Source organism: Ranitomeya variabilis, chromosome 6, assembly GCF_051348905.1.
Source record: "Ranitomeya variabilis isolate aRanVar5 chromosome 6, aRanVar5.hap1, whole genome shotgun sequence".
Lineage (NCBI taxonomy): Eukaryota > Metazoa > Chordata > Amphibia > Anura > Dendrobatidae > Ranitomeya > Ranitomeya variabilis.
The window spans coordinates 229,921,616-229,937,891 of record NC_135237.1 but is presented as its reverse complement, the minus strand read 5'-3'; the positions used below and the strand labels follow the sequence as shown (position 1 = coordinate 229,937,891).

General features: G+C 43.4%; 1 protein-coding gene across 1 annotated transcript in view; it reads right to left on the bottom strand.

The window, feature by feature from the left end:
- SLC6A19 (solute carrier family 6 member 19) overlaps window positions 1–11,208 on the bottom strand; it is a 752,476-nt gene extending 741,268 nt beyond the window's left edge. The window contains exon 1 of the mRNA XM_077269478.1: window positions 10,860–11,208. Within this exon, the coding sequence (XP_077125593.1) occupies window positions 10,860–11,061 (202 nt within the window). The 5' untranslated portion in view covers window positions 11,062–11,208. The remainder of the gene's footprint in view (window positions 1–10,859) is intronic.
- Between the last annotated feature and the right edge of the window lie 5,068 nt (window positions 11,209–16,276).

Sequence of the window (16,276 nt, the reverse complement as noted above, 5' to 3'; positions counted from 1 at the left end):
GTTCCTGTGTTCTTTCAGAATGTGGTTCGTTTACACGGCATTCCTGAGAATATTGTGTCTGACAGAGGATCCCAGTTTGTTTCCAGGTTCTGGCGATCCTTTTGTGCTAGGATGGGCATTGAGTTGTCGTTTTCGTCTGCCTTTCATCCTCAGACTAATGGACAAACGGAGCGAACTAATCAGACTCTGGAGGCTTATTTGAGGTGTTTTGTTTCTGCGGATCAGGATGATTGGGTGACCTTCTTGCCGTTGGCTGAGTTTGCCCTTAATAATCGGGCTAGTTCCGCTACATTGGTTTCGCCATTTTTCTGCAACTCTGGTTTCCATCCTCGTTTTTCCTTGGGACATGTGGATCCTTCTGACTGTCCTGGGGTAGATTCTGTGGTGGATAGGTTGCAGCAGATCTGGAATCATGTGGTGGACAACTTAAAGTTGTCACAAGAGAAGGCTCAGCGTTTTGCCAACCGCCGCCGCGGTGTGGGTCCCCGACTTCGTGTTGGGGATTTGGTATGGCTGTCTTCTCGATTTGTTCCTATGAAGGTCTCCTCTCCTAAATTTAAGCCTCGCTTCATCGGTCCATACAAGATATTGGAAATCCTTAATCCTGTGTCCTTTCGCTTGGATCTTCCGGTGTCGTTTGCCATTCACAACGTGTTCCATAGGTCTTTGTTGCGGCGGTACGTTGTACCTGTGGTTCCTTCTGTTGAGCCTCCTGCTCCTGTGTTGGTTGAGGGCGAGTTGGAGTACGTGGTGGAGAAGATCTTGGATTCTCGTCTCTCCAGGCGGAGGCTTCAGTATCTGGTCAAGTGGAAGGGCTATGGTCAAGAGGATAATTCCTGGGTGGTTGCATCTGATGTGCATGCGGCCGATTTAGTTCGTGCCTTTCACGCTGCTCATCCTGATCGCCCTGGTGGTCTTGGTGAGGGTTCGGTGACCCCTCCTTAAGGGGGGGGTACTGTTGTGAATTGACTTTTTGGCTCCCTCTTGTGGTCACTAGTGGTATGACTCTGGGATTTTCTTTCTTCAGTTTGGAACTCACCTGGGTCGTTAGTCCAGGGGTGTCGCTATATTAACTTCCTGGATCCTTAGTCCAGTGCCTGGCATCGTTGTAATCAGATCCTTCTGTTGCTCCTGTCTGCTGGTCCTGGCTCTTGCAAAATTAAGCTAAGTCGTGCTTCTTTGTTTTTTTGAGTTATTTGCTTGCTCCTATTTTTGTCCAGCTTGTACTAAATGTGATTTCTGACCTTCCTGGAAGCTCTAGGGGGCTGGTGTTCTCCCCCCGGCCGTTAGTAGGTTCGGGGGTTCTTGAATATCCAGCGTGGATATTTTAATAGGGTTTTTGCTGACCATATAAGTCATCTTACTATATTCTGCTATTAGCTAGTGGGCCTCTCTTTGCTAAATACCTAGCTCATGCTTATGTTTGTCTTTTCCTCTTACCTCACCATTATTATTTGTTGGGGGCTTGTGTCCAACTTTTGGGGTCTTTTCTCTGGAGGCAAGAAAGGTCTTTCTTTTCCCTTCTGGGGTTGGTTGGTTCTCCGGCTGGCGCGAGACGTCTAGAACCAACGTGGGCACGTTCCCCGGCTGCTTCTATTTGTGGTGCTAGGATTAGATATATGGTCAGCCCAGTTACCACTGCCCTATGAGCTAGTTTTTTGTGTTTGCATACTTGGTATTTATTCCTGAGACCCTCTGCCATTGGGGTCATAACAGCCATCATAAGCATGAGCATCCCACTTATGCTTCTGCTGATGCAAAGTTTGACGCACATTAAGGAGCAGGCGTCTGCAGCCGAGGAGGAGGGAAGCCTTGATGACAGTCAGCCATTGTCTGGTCAGGGAACTGTCCAGGACGAGGTGGCGGATGAAGAGGATGAGGAGGAGGATGATGGGAATGAATATGTATGGGAGGAGGGAGCTTCTCAGGGGGCAATAGAAACTGGTGCCGTTGCAAGGTCTGGTACAGGTTTCTTGTGATGTAGATTTGCAAGAAAGTGCTCCTCAACCCAGCAGAAGCAGTGAATTGACACCTGGAACATTGGCCCACATGGCTGAGTATGCCTTGCGTATCCTAAAAAGGGACCCCCACATTGTCAAAATGATGACCGATGACGATTACTGGTTGGCCTGCCTACTGGATCCACGCTACAAAGGGAAATTGCAAAATATCATGCCACATGAGAACCTAGGTCAAATATTGGCTACCAAACAAGCAACTCTTGTAGACCGTTTGGTTCTGGCATTCCCAGCACACAGCGGCGGTGATGGTTCTCACACGAGCCATAGGGGGCAACATGGCAGAGGTGCTAGCGGTGCAGAAATGCTAAGTGGCGTTGGACAGAGGGGTTTTATGACAAGGTTGTGGAGTGATTTTTCAATGACCGCTGACACGACAGGGACAGCTGCATCGATTCAAAGTGACAGGAGACAGCATTTGTCCAGTATGGTTACAAACTACTTTTCCTCCCTTATCGATGTTCTCCCTCACAGGTCATTCGCCTTTGATTACTGGGCATCTAAAATAGACACCTGGCCTGAATTGGCAGAATATGCATTACAGGAGCTCGCTTGCCCTGCTGCCAGTGTGCTATCAGAAAGAGTCTTCAGTGCTGCTGGTTAAATACTGACCGAAAAAAGGACACGTCTGGCTACCCAAAATGTTGATGATCTAACCTTCATTAAAATGAACCAATCGTGGATTTCAAATTTTTTTGCCCCACCTTCCCCTGCTGACACTTAGCTTTTCCTTTAAAAAGGTCTTGCTTTTGGACTCCTCTTACTGACTGCTCCAATTCATCCATTTGCTGCTGCTGAATGTCTACCATAGGCCATTTTTAACACCTCCCTAAATGGGCTGACTCCCCCCACGGGCCCGTGGTCACCACTTGGCGCAAGCACCCATGAGAGTGCCTTTTGCCTGGACAGGTGGGTGTGCCCACTTTTGGCCGACGGCACTGGCACAGGGTCCCTCATAGTACAATTAAGTGTCTCTGGCAGTGGGGGTGCACACCCAACGTCAGACAGACCGTCGTAATATGAGGGGCCCTGGGCCAGTACCGCCGCCCATGAGAGAGTGTTCCCCCCCAGCTCAAACAGTGCTCCACCGCTGTTTAGTCGGTGCTGGTAAATCCTTCAATGGCACTGCCAATACATATTGAGAGATGATAGTAAATATATACAGGGACCATGCCTTCCATTTTGACCTGTGAATACTGTGCGCAAACTACCACTATCTGGTACTCAGCAGAGGAACCCACCCCTGTACGTTGCTTTGCCACCTGTTTATTTACGAACATTTTTTTTGCAGACATTTAGCCCGCTTTACTATTTCGGCCAACGTACTGTGTCAGCCACTTATTCCAGTTGTCCTCCACCGAACAAAGCAGTGCCACTAGTTTACTCCTGTTACCAGTTTAGAACTGCATTGAGCCAACTTTTTTATTTTAGGCCTAGTAAGTCTGTCTGCGCCACTCCTGCTAATCGTCCTCCGCTGACCAAAACAATGCTGCCTGTGTACCCGTTACCCATTTTGAACTGCATTGAGCCTACTTTTTTATTTTAGGCCTAGTAAGTCTGTCTGCGCCACTCCTAGCAATCATCCTCCGCTGACCAAACCAGTGCTGCCTGTGTACCCCTGTTACCCATTTTAAACTGCATTGAGCCTACTTTTTTATTTTAGGCCTAGTAAGTCTGTCTGCGCCACTACTAGCAATCGTCCTCCGCTGACCAAACCAGTGCTGCCTGTGTACCCCTGTTACCCATTTTTAACTGCATTGCGCCTACTTTTTTATTTTAGGCCTACTAAGTCTGTCTGGGCCACTCCAGTCCTGACAATCATCCTCCGCTTAACAACGCTCTGCCGCCTGTGTACCCCTGTAACCAATTTTAAATTGCATTGAGCCAACTTTTTAAATTTAGGCCTACTACCTGTGTCTGTCTGCGCCACTCAATACAGCTGTCCTTCACAGAGCCTCAATTTGTAGCCGATATCACATATTAAAGTGCATTTGGACTACTAGTTTGGTTGGGCCTACTAACGGTGTCTGCCGCTCCTTGGTATTCTCCTGTGTTTTTCTCCTGAGCTTCAATCTTCAGGCTTTCGGCCTATAGGAATTTTAAAACTGCATTTGGCCTACTGGTTTGGTTGGGCCTACTAACAGTGTCTGCCGCTCCTTGCTGTTCTCCACTGAACAAAGCAGTGCTGCCTGTTTACTCCTGTTACCAATTTTGAACTGCATTTAGCCTACTTTATTCTTTGGGCCTATATCTGTGTTTCCTCCTCATCCTGCCCATTGCCCAGCCACTGCTAGATGAGTCTGTCGGTACATTGACCCAGACCACTACATTCCCCTTGCACTCTACATAGCCAGTATCTGACCCTGCAGAAAGTCTGGTTCCCCTTCCCGCATACTATACCACCTTACACGGGGACAAAGAGGAAGGTAGGAAGGTGCAGATGAAAGTGCAGGTTCCTTCAACAGGTGGGGGGGCATACTCGTTGGCGACATCACTGGCACAGGGCCCCTCATAGTACGCAAAAGTGTCTCTGCCGGTGGGAGGCGCCCCCGCCGTCAATCACAACGCCATACTTTGAGGGGCCCTGTGCCAGTGGCAATGCGAACGAGTTTGCCCCCCCTGCTTGCTCAGGATCACAGCACTTGCAAAGTTGAAATACTTACCTCTCCCTGCTCCACCGCCGTGACGTAGTCCGTGTTTCCTGGGCCCACGAAAAACTTGAGCCAGCCCTACTCCCCCCACAACTGTTGCCAAATGACCCCCAAATTTTCTATGGCTAACTATTATTATAAGGTAAATTAAGATTGACAAGCTTAAGTTACAATAATTGATGTTTTTGGCATTAAAATGGGCTCTGTTGGTGTTTTCCTGTCCTCCACTCACTGCCGACTTTGATTCTCCATTGACTTGCATTGGGTTTCGTATTTCGGTCGGATCCCCGACTTTTCGCAATAATTGTCCGATTTCACCCGACCCGACTTTTGGCAAAGTTGGGTTTCACAAAACCCAAAACGATCCTGAAAAAGTAAAAGTCGCTCAACCCTATTAGTTAGTATAGTGTAGTTTTAGAAGTAGCGTAGCCGGCGTCAGTGTTTGGTGAAGCCCCCTTTCCCATACCCCCTCCCTGTTCCAGTACCCCCTCTCCACCTCCAATTGAATTTTTAGCGCACTTTTTGTGTGCGCGGCATCGTGTGCAGAACATTTGTGCTCTTCCTGTGTCCACAGCGCTCTGATCAGTATCGCTGCTGATCAAAGGCTGCACCACAGGGATTTTTCTCGTTTTAGCTAGTTAGCGTAGCGGACATCACAGTCTAAGTGACGTCCGATTTTTTTTTTTTTTTAGAAAAAAATAATAGTAGTTAGTACAGTTTAGATTTAGACGTAGCAAGGTAGCGCAGCTGGCATCAGTGTTTGATGACGTCCCCTTTCCCATCCCCCCTCCCTGTTCCAGTACCCCCTCCCCCACCTCCAATTGAATTTTTAGCGCGCTTTTTTGCGCTTTTTTTGTGTGCGCTGCATCCTGTGCAGAACATTTGTGCTCTTCCTGTGTCCGCAGCGCTCTGATCAGTATCACTGCTGATCAGAGACTGCGCCACAGGGATTTCTCTCTTTTTAGTTAGTTAGCGTAGGGACATCACAGCCTAAGTGACATCCGATTTTTTTTTTTTTTGAAAAAAATAATTATAGTAGTTAGTACAGCGTAGTTTTAGACGTAGCAAGGTAGCATAGCCGGCGTCACAGTGTTTGTGACGACCCACCTTTTATAGAAAAAAAAATCGTATAGAGTAGTTTTATAGGTAGTGTATTAGGTATAGTCGCCGTCAGTGTTTGGTGACGTCCAATCTTGTTGTAGGGAAAAAAATCATACAGAGTAGTTTTATAGGTAGTGTGTTTTGCCGGCGTCAGTGTTTGGTGCTATCGCCGGGTAATTTATAGTGCATTAGGGGAGCGTACGTCACATTTTTGCTGACATCCGTTTTTCTTTTGTAAAAAAAAAAGAATTAGTTGCGTCGATTAACTTTTTAGCGAGTGCATTAGGGGAGCATACATCACATTGTTGCTGACGTCCGTTTTTCTTTTGTAAAAAAAAAGAGAATTAGTTGCGTCGATTAACTTTTTAGCGAGTGCATTAGGGGAGCGTACGTCACATTGTTGCTGAAGTCCATTTTTCTTTTGTAAAATAAAATAATTAGTTGCGTCGATTAACTTTTTAGCGAGTGCATTAGGGGAGCGTACGTCACATCATTGCTGACGTCCGTTTTTCTTTTGTAAAAAAAAAAGAATTAGTTGTGTCGATTAACTTTTAGCGACTGCATTAGGGGAGCGTACGTCACATCGTTGCTGACGTCTGTTTTTCTTTTGTAAAAAAAAAATTAGTTATGTCGATTAACTTTTAGCGAGTGCATTAGGGGAGTGTACGTCACATTAATGCTGACGTCCGTTTTTGATTTTGTAAAAAAAATAGAATTAGTTGCGTTGATTAACTTTTAGCGAGTGCATTAGGGAGCGTATGTCACATCGCTGCTGACGTCCGTTTTTCTTTTGTAAGAAAAAACAGAATTAGTTGCATCGATCCTGTATGGATTGCACCCCCTGAAAATTTTCAGCACGTCATTCTGGATTTCAGCAGCAGCTCAGGAATCCAGTTTGACACCACTTGCCTCACTGAAATTGGCTTCTTCAAATTCTTTTTCAGTGATGAAATAATAAATCTTATGGTTGCCCAGACGAACCTGTATGCCCAACAATTTTTCAACCAAAATCCCACATCATCATACGCCAGATGGACCCACGTAAATGCAGCAGAGATGATGACATTTTGGGGAGTTTTGCTGCCTATGGGCATAATAAAAAAAACAGAGATTCGCCAATACTGGAGTACTGATATGCTCTACAGTACACCGGTATACCGCATGGCCATGACAAGGAAACGTTTTGAAGGGATCCATAAATTTTTGCATTATAATGATAATGCTCAGTGTCCTCCCCAAGACGATCCTAACTTTGATCGTCTATATAAAATTGGCCAGTGGTTGAACACTTCAGCAGAAAATTTGCTGAGGCGTACACACCCCAGAGGGACATCGCTATTGATGAATCTCTCATTCACTTCAAAGGGAGGCTAAAATTCCGACAATACCTGCCCAGTAAGAGGTCCAGGTATGGAATAAAGCTGTACAAACTGTGCGAGAGTACCTCAGGGTACACCCACAGATTTAGGGTCTATGAGGTGAAGGACACCCAAATTAACCCCCCCTGAATGCAGAATGGGAAAATTGTGTGGGAATTGCTGCACCCACTGCAGGATAAGGGTTATCACCTCTACATTGATAACTTTTACACCAGCGTCCCACTCTTCAAGGCCCTCTCTGCCAGAGGAACAGCTGCATGTGGCACCGTGCAAAAAAATCAGCGAGGCCTCCCTAAGCCGCTAATTGGGCAAATGCTGAGAAAAGGGGAAAGCAGAGCCCAATGCAGCAACAACATGCTGGTGGTCAAGTATAAGGACAAAAGGGATGTCCTTATCCTGACCACCATACACCGTGACAACAGCACCCTTGTCACTGTTCGTGGGACCACAACACAAGTCCCAATGCCGGATTGTATCTTGGATTACAATCGGTACATGGGGGTGTTGATCTTTCAGATCAGGTCTTCCAACCATATAGTGCCATGCGAAAAGCCAAAGTATGGTACAAAAAATTGGCCATGCACATTGTACAGATGGCAATGTACAATACTTTTGTGCTGTTCCGATCTGCAGGCAATACGGTTACCTTCCTTCAGTTTCAGGAGGTAGTCATCAAGGCCCTAATCACTCAGGGAGGTGAGGGTCCCAGTACTTCTGAATCTGATCGTGCCCGTATTGTCACAGGTCAACATTTCCCAGGACAGGTTCCCCAAACAGCGAGGACAGGACGATTACAAAAACGGTGCAGAGTATGCTCCAAGAGGGGAATCCGAAAGGACACAATTTACCATTGTGAAACCTGCCCTGAGAAACCTGGCCTTTGCATTAAGGATTGCTTCAAAGCATACCACACGTCCACAAATTAATACAATTTGTTTATAACCTGTTGACACAACACACTTTTATAAATCTGATGTACCCCGCACATCTTACATATAACACCACATTATAAATTGATACACCAGTAAAACAAAAAGCATTATAATCAATACTATAAAACTATGCCTCTAGATAAATTAATTCAGGGGTGTAGATTCCAAAATGGGGTCACTTGTGAGGGGTTTCCACTGTTTAGGCACATCAGGGGCTCTGCAAACACAACATGACTCCTGCAGACCATTCCATAAAAATCTGCAATCCAAAACATCACTCCTTCCATTCCGAGCCCTGCCGTGCGCCCAAACAGTGGTTTTTCCCTACATATGGGGTATCGGCGTACTCATAAGAAATTGCACAACAATGTTTGTGGTCCATTTTCTCTTTTTACACTTGTGAAAATAAAAAAAATCATTTTTGTGGAAAAAATGTGATTTTTTTATTTTCACGGCTCTACGTTCTAAACTTCTGTGAAGCACCTGACAGTTCAAAGTGCTCACCACACAGCTAGATAACTTCCTTGAAGGGTCTAGTTTCCAAAATGGGGTAACTTGCAAGGCGTTTCCACTGTTTATATAGCGTATAAGGGGTGCTCACTGTATATATGCAAAGTGGTGCTCTGAAGGAAAAAATAATTGCCATGTACATGTACACCATATTGGTATGGTCATATCCAGTGTTTTACACTTCAGTTACCTCAGTCTAGTTATCACTAGCAAGTATGTTGTACATTTCGTTTGGTGTTATATAACACCTGGTTTGTGTGTCACTTACATGTTTTTAATATCTACTACTTTTGGGTGTTTTTGTAATGTTTTTTTAATATACATTGTTTTTGTGTGCATTCTATGACAGTCGCGGCTGAAGTATATCTGTGCATACCAACACATTTTTGCTTTTTCCTTTGTATCTGGTGGATATTTTTCCTCTTTATTTCATTTTGATCACTGAACAATAAATTGTTCTTATTTGAGTGCTTAAGGTTCTTGCTTAAAGTTTCCACTGTTTAGGCACATCAGGGGCTCTACAAACACAACATGTCGCCTGCAGACCATTCCATTAAAATCTGCAATCCAAAACGTCACTCCTTCCCTTCCGAGCCCTGCCGTGCGCCCAAACAGTGGTTTTCCCCCACATATAGGGTATCAGCGTACTCAGGAGAAATTGCACAACAACTTTTGTGTCCATTTTCTCCTTTTACACTTGTGAAAATAAAGAAATTGTTGCTGAAAACCATTTTTGTGGAAAAAATTGGATTTTTTATTTTCACAGCTCTACGATCTAAACTTCTGTGAAGCACCTGGGGGTTCCAAGTGCTTACCATACAGCTAGATAAGTTCCTTGAAGTGTCTAGTTTTCAAAATGGGGTCACTTGTGGGGATTTTCCAATGTTTAGGCACATCAGAGGCTCTTCAAATGCAACATGGCGTCCGCTATCAACTCCATCCAATTTTGCATTCAAAAAGTCCAATTTTGCGTTCAAAAAGTCAAAAGGTGCTCCTTCCCTTCCGAGCCCTGCCGTGTGCCCAAACATTGGTTTTCCCCCATATATGGGGTATCGGCGTACTCAGGAGAAATTGCACAATAATGTTTGTGGTCCATTTTCTCCTTTTACAATTGTGAAAATAAAAAAATTGTTGCTGAAAGAACATTTTTGTGACTAAAAAGTTAAATGTTCATTTTTTCCTTCCACGTTCCTTTAGCTGCTGTGAAGCACCTGAAGGGTTAATAAACTTCTTGAACAGGGTTTTGATCGGATTGAGGGGTGCAGTTTTTAGAATTGTGTCACTTTTGGGTATTTTCTATCATGTTGACCCCTCAAAGTGACTTCAAATGTGGTCCCTAAAGAAAATGGTTTAGTAAAATTTGTTGAAAAAATTAGAAATCGCTGGTCAAATTTTAACCCTTATAACTTTCTAACAAAAAAAAATTTTGGTTCCAAAATTGTGCTGATGTAAAGTAGACATGTGGGAAATATGATTTATTACCAATTTTGTGTGATATGACTCTCTGATTTAAAGGCATAAAAATAAAAAATTTGAAAATTGCCAAATTTTCAAAATTTTTGCCAAATTTCCATTCTTTTCACAAATAAACGCAAGTCATATCAAATAAATTTTACCACTAACATGAAGTACAATATGTCTCGAGAAAACAGTGTCAGAATCATCAGGATCCGTTGAAGCGTTCTAGAGTTGTTACCTCATAAAGTGACAGTGGTGAGAAGTGTAAAAATTGGCTGGGTCAGAAAGGTGAAAACAGGCTGGGTCTTGAAGGGGTTAAGTGAAGGTAGCAAGACTATTTTACTGGAACTTCATTTTGATCAATAGATATTGGAGTAGTCATAAGTTCCCCAATTGGATGTGTTTAAATAAAATGTTCCTGCGCTGAGATAATCTTAGAAATGTGCCCCTGCTGTGTACTGTGTAATGGCCTTGTCTAACATGGTCTGATCCTACCACAGCTCCTGTTCAGTGCGGCAGTTACATGGCTTCAGAACGCCATTAACATGCAGATTAACCCCATATCTTCAAGTAAATAACGTGTTTTTTCACATGACAGGTTCCCTTTAAAGAATTACAAATAGAAAACTCCTTTACTGTTACTTCCCAGCCTACTGATATATTATATCTCATTCTTACAAGTAGCTTTGTTACATTATTTCATATTATTTGAAATAAACATATCAGATTTTCTAATCTTTCATTTTGCAGTCTATGAACACACTATGCAGCTGTACAGTTAGCACAAAATTCACAGGATTTAGCACATACCTCCTCCATGGCTTTGGCAAAGGTAGGGAAATCTCCATACATTTCCCAGTCCCACACAGAAACCTATACAGGTAAGCATGTACTGCGCTTTGTTGTCCCATTTTGGTCTTTCTCCTGCTTCCTCTTTTTCTAGAATCTCAAGTTGCTCATAGGTTTGTATCCTATTTTCAAGTCCTGGGTTTGGCAGCACAAGTTTGACCATGATGCAGGGATAAGAAGGATCTTAGAGATGCAAAAAAGAAAACAGCGCAGCTTGACAGAAGAAGATGAATGTAATGACTGACAATTTATGCAAGTGGTATTTATACTGAACCTTTGGCACTCATTACAGGAGGGCACCACCTATTGTAGAAAGAAGTGTCAGCAGAACCTTTACAAGGATAGTTCTTCTAATTATTAATGCCTTATCAGTCAATGCGTCACTAAGTACAAAATGAACCAACATATAATCCTTGTGCACTTTGAAAGCTTCTGATTTTTATTGCTCCTCTAAATGATTTTGAAAAAAATATTTGTTCATGCTTGTGTAAACCAATATGTAACATAGAGATGGTTGTAAAGCTACCATTTTTGTACAGTACTGCTTCTAGGAAGATAATCGAGAAAGGTTGCATTGGCATAAGCGTCTAGCAAGGGCTTTAACCCCTTAGTGACGGAGCCAATTTTGTGCTTAATGACCAAGCCAATTTTTACAATTCTGACCACTGTCACTTTATGAGGTTATAACTCTGGAATGCTTCAACGGATCCCACAGATTCTGAGACTATTTTTTCGTGAAATATTGAACTTCATGCAAGTGGTAAAATTTCTTTGATATGACTTGCGGTTATTTATGAAAAAAAAAACAGAAATATGGCGAAAATTTTGAAATGCTGCCATTTTCAAACTTTGAATTTGTATGCCCTTAAAGGGCCACTGTCACCCCCTCCAGCCGTTATAAACTAAAAGAGCCACCTTGTGCAGCAGTAATGCTGCAGTCTAACAAGGTGGCTCTTTTGGTTTTTGATTCAGTTATTCCCTCAATAAAGCGTTTTAAAATTTGCCCTAAATACCTGTCCTTAGACCTGGAGGCAGGTCCGAAGCCTCCTCTGTGAATCTCCCAACGGCCGTCACTCTTCTCTTCTGGGGATGTGGTCGCTGCCCCCTTCGCGCTGTTTCTTCTTAAATCCGGCGCCTGCGCTGTGCATGCCTGCCTGGGGCAGGCACAGTCTTCATTGTCCTTCATAGCTCAGATCCAGTCCAGGGTGCCTGACTGCGCCTGTGCGGGCAGTGCGGCCACCCTGTTGCTGAATCCCTGCCCCGCACTGTGTTATTCATTATGCACAGTGCGGGGCTGGTATTCCTGGGCATGCGCACTGCGCTGTTCAGACGCTCCCCCGGTCCCCCACCTTCCAGCGTTGCCATAATATACAGGTTTCCTTGCCAGCGTTTGGAATGAAGCAGCCGCAAATAACAACGCTGGAAGGCGGGGGAGCTGGGGGAGCGTCTGAGCTGGGGGAGCGTCTGAACAGCGCAGTGCACATTTCTAACCCTAATCCCAACCCTAACCATAACCCTAACCACAAACCTAACCCTAACACACCCCTAACCCAAATCCCAAGCCTAACCGTAATAATAACTCTAGCCCTAGCTCAATCCCTAACCCTAGCCCTAACCCTAACTTTAGCCCAACTAACTTTAGCCCAACTCTAAACCTAATGGAAAAATGGAAATATTTTTTTTTCTTATTTTTCTCTAGCTAAGGGGGTGATAAAGGGTTTTTTTATTTACTATTTTGTATATTTTGATCACTGTGATAGGGTCTATCACAGTGATCAAAATGAACCAATAGGAAAATGTCCTATTGTTGCCCGGTTCCAGTTGGCAGATCTCAGTGAGAGCACTGCGCATGCACCCGCCATTTTCTCCCGGAAGAAGACACTGGCGGCCCGTGGGGTCTTCATGGAGGGATGCATGGATACCAGAGGTACAGGGGGGGGGTGAACGGGAGACCGGGGGACCCTATTTCTCTCTCTTCTGATGTGCCATCACATCAGAGGAGAGAGAAATTAAATGAAAAATTAGCCTTTTTTTTGCGGTTGCCGTTATACTGTTAATAACGGCGATCACAACTCCGGGGTTAGTAAAAACAAACCCGAAACATGTTCTCTGGGGTGTCAGCTACCCCGATAGCTGAGACCCCGGAGAAACTCCAATGCTGGAGGCGCTATACACTCAGTGTCGTTAAAAAGTGGCGCTGTGGTTTTAGTACCCTTAACGTTAAAAGGTGTTTCGGCGGTCGTTAAGGGGTTAAATGCATTTTATTTTATTTGTAAAAATCAGTCCACATTCAAATGATTCTCTGTTGTTAAGCAGAACTGAAAAACTGTAAAAGCCCTATTTTCTATCATTGCAACATAATTTGAACATGAATTGCATTTTCTCACTAGATACCATACTAAGTCATATGTTTACAGCCAGCAGCTGTCATTAATCAGTTACTGTCTTTTGACAAAGATTTTCAATGTGCTTTTTTTTTCTAAGCCAACAATATTATATTCATTATGTAAAATAGGGGGCAGATCACTGAGGGATCAGAGACCTGTCAGAAGCTATACACATGAATACCTAATCAGGGCACCACATGATAACACCCCCACACACACCTGAAGGCTGCCCTGGATTTCATCAACCAATCATTTTAATCAGTTTAACGCCGCCAACCTGACACTGTCTGTAGGTTACTGAGCACAATCCTGCTGACAGGTTCCCTTAAGGCCATGTGCACACGTTGCGGATTTCTTGCAGAAATTTCCTGAAGAAAACCGGAAATTTTCTGCAAGAAATCCGCATTCTTTTTTTTTGCGTTTTTTTTCCGTTTTTTTCGCGTTTTTTTAGCATTCTGCAAGCGTAATTAGCTTGCAGAATGCTAAAGTTTTCCAAGCGATCTGTAGCATCGCTTGGAAAACTGACTGACAAGTTGGTCACACTTGTCAAACATACTGTTTGACAAGTGTGACCAACTTTTTACTATAGATGCAGCTTATGCAGCATCTATAGTAAAAGATAGAATGTTTAAAAATAATAAAAAAAATAAAAAAATGCTTATACTCACCCAGACATCTCATCAGCGGTGTCCGTTCCTCTTCCTATAGCTGGTCTGTGCGCACAGGACCTTCCGTGACGTCACGGTCACATGACCGCTCACGACCAATCGCAGGACAGTGACGTCATCGGCTAGGTCCTTCGCCGCACACCAGCTACAGGAACCGAACGGCAGCGTGCAGTGGAGGCGGGAACACTGCGCGGGACATCGAGGGTGAGTATATCACTATTTTTTATTTTATTTCTTATTTTTTGACCACTTATATGGTGCCCAGTGCGTGGAGGAGAGTCTCCTCTCCTCCACCCTGGGTACCAACCGCACATAATCTGCTTACTTCCCGCATGGTGTGCACAGCCCCGTGCGGGAAGTAAGCAGATCAATGGACCCCTAGGTGTGCGGAATCCCTGCAATTCCGCATTTTTAATGAACATGTTGCTTTTTTTTCCGCTATGCGATTTTTTCGCGGAAAAAATCGCAACATTTGCACAAAAAATGCGGAATACCTTGTAAATAATAGGAGGCATATGTTAGCGTTTTTTTCGCGTTTTTATCACGTTTTTATAGCGAAAAAACGTGAAAAAAACGCTAAAAATCCTGAACGTGTGCACATGGCCTTAAAGTTGTTTCTTTTTTAAAAATATTGTACCACATGAACCACAGATGAGTTTTTATATTGAAATCAAAAGGAAGTTTATTAAAAAGAGAACTTGAACTTGAATCCAGTCCAAAATCTACATAAACGCTATGGGCCCGATACAGCAAACCTTTTACGCAAGTATTCTGGGGTAAAAAGCTTTGAAATTCTCATAATTTTGGTGCAACTTGCAGCTGCGCTGAAGTTATGTGACTTTTGGTGTTTTCACGCCATTTTCTCCCATCCATCCAACCATGCCGAGGTGTAACTTTAATATGGCTTCGGGACTCTTTGATTAAAATACGCCAACTAGGTTGGCATTGCATTTTTACAGTTTGCAGTGGCATTGGAGTTCATGTACAATGGGTATGGAAAGGAGCACAAGGAAATGGACAGCATGTGACAGCATGTGACTTAAATATGAGTGTCTGAGCAAAGGGTCTGAATACTTATGACCATGTTATATTTCAGTTTTTCTTTTTTATTAAATTTGCAAACATTTCTACATTTCTGTTTTTTTTCAGTCAAGATGGGGTGCAGAGTGTACAATAACATGAAAAAAATTAACTTTTTTGAATTCACCAAATGGCTGCAATGAAACAAAGAGTGAAAAATTTAAAGGGGTCTGAATACTTTCTGTACCCACTGCCCATAACATAGCACTATACATAACATAGCGCTATATACAATATATCACAAAAGTACATTTTTGTAAATATTGTATTATATCTTTTCAAGGGACAACACTGAAGATATGATGCTTTGATACACTGTAAAGTAGTCAGTGTACAGCTTGTATAACAGTGTAAATTTGGTGTTCCCGCTAAATAATTCAAAACATACACATTGAACTCAGTTTTGTTGCCAGTGGTTTAGACATGCAACAAAAGTGAGTACACCTCTAAGTGAAAATAAGCAAATTGTGCCCAAAGGGTCAATATTTTGTGTGGACACCATTATTTTCAAGCACTGCCTTAACTCATTTGGACATAGAGTTAACTAAAATGTCACATGTTGTCATTGGGATCCTCTTCCACTCCTCCATGATGACATCACCTGTTGGTATTAATGCTTGACTGTAGGCAAGACAAACTTCTCTTTATGATCCTCACCTGCTTGCCGCCTCACATGCTTTACACCATCTGAACCAAATAAGTATATATTGGTCTCATCAGACCACAGGACATGGTTCCAGTAATCCATGTCCTTAGTCTGCTTGTCTTCTGAAGATAATTTAATGCATAAGAAAAAGAGCAGTTTTCTGAAGAGACTTCCTTCTGGGATGACAGCCATGCAGACCAATTTGATGCAGTATGTGGCATATGATCTGAGCACTGACGGGCTGGCTCCCCACCCCTTTATCCTATGCAGCAATACTAGTAGCACTCATACGTTCATTTTGATAAGACATCCTCTGGATATGTCACTGAACACGTGAGGCCATAGGCCAGTTCTGAGTGGAACCCGTCTTTTTAGTTCATTGTATGGTCTTGGTCACCGTGCTGCAGCTCAGTTTCAGGGTGTTGGCAATCTTCTTATAGCCTAGGCCATCTTTATGTAGACAATATCAAAAGATAACCATACAAAAGATAGACTTAGGATGAAAAAACATATGTAGAAGCAAAGAAGGGTCGACAAATAACCCATAGAGTATATTTGTGCAGTACAAATTGTTCAATGCAGCTTGTATTTAGCAGC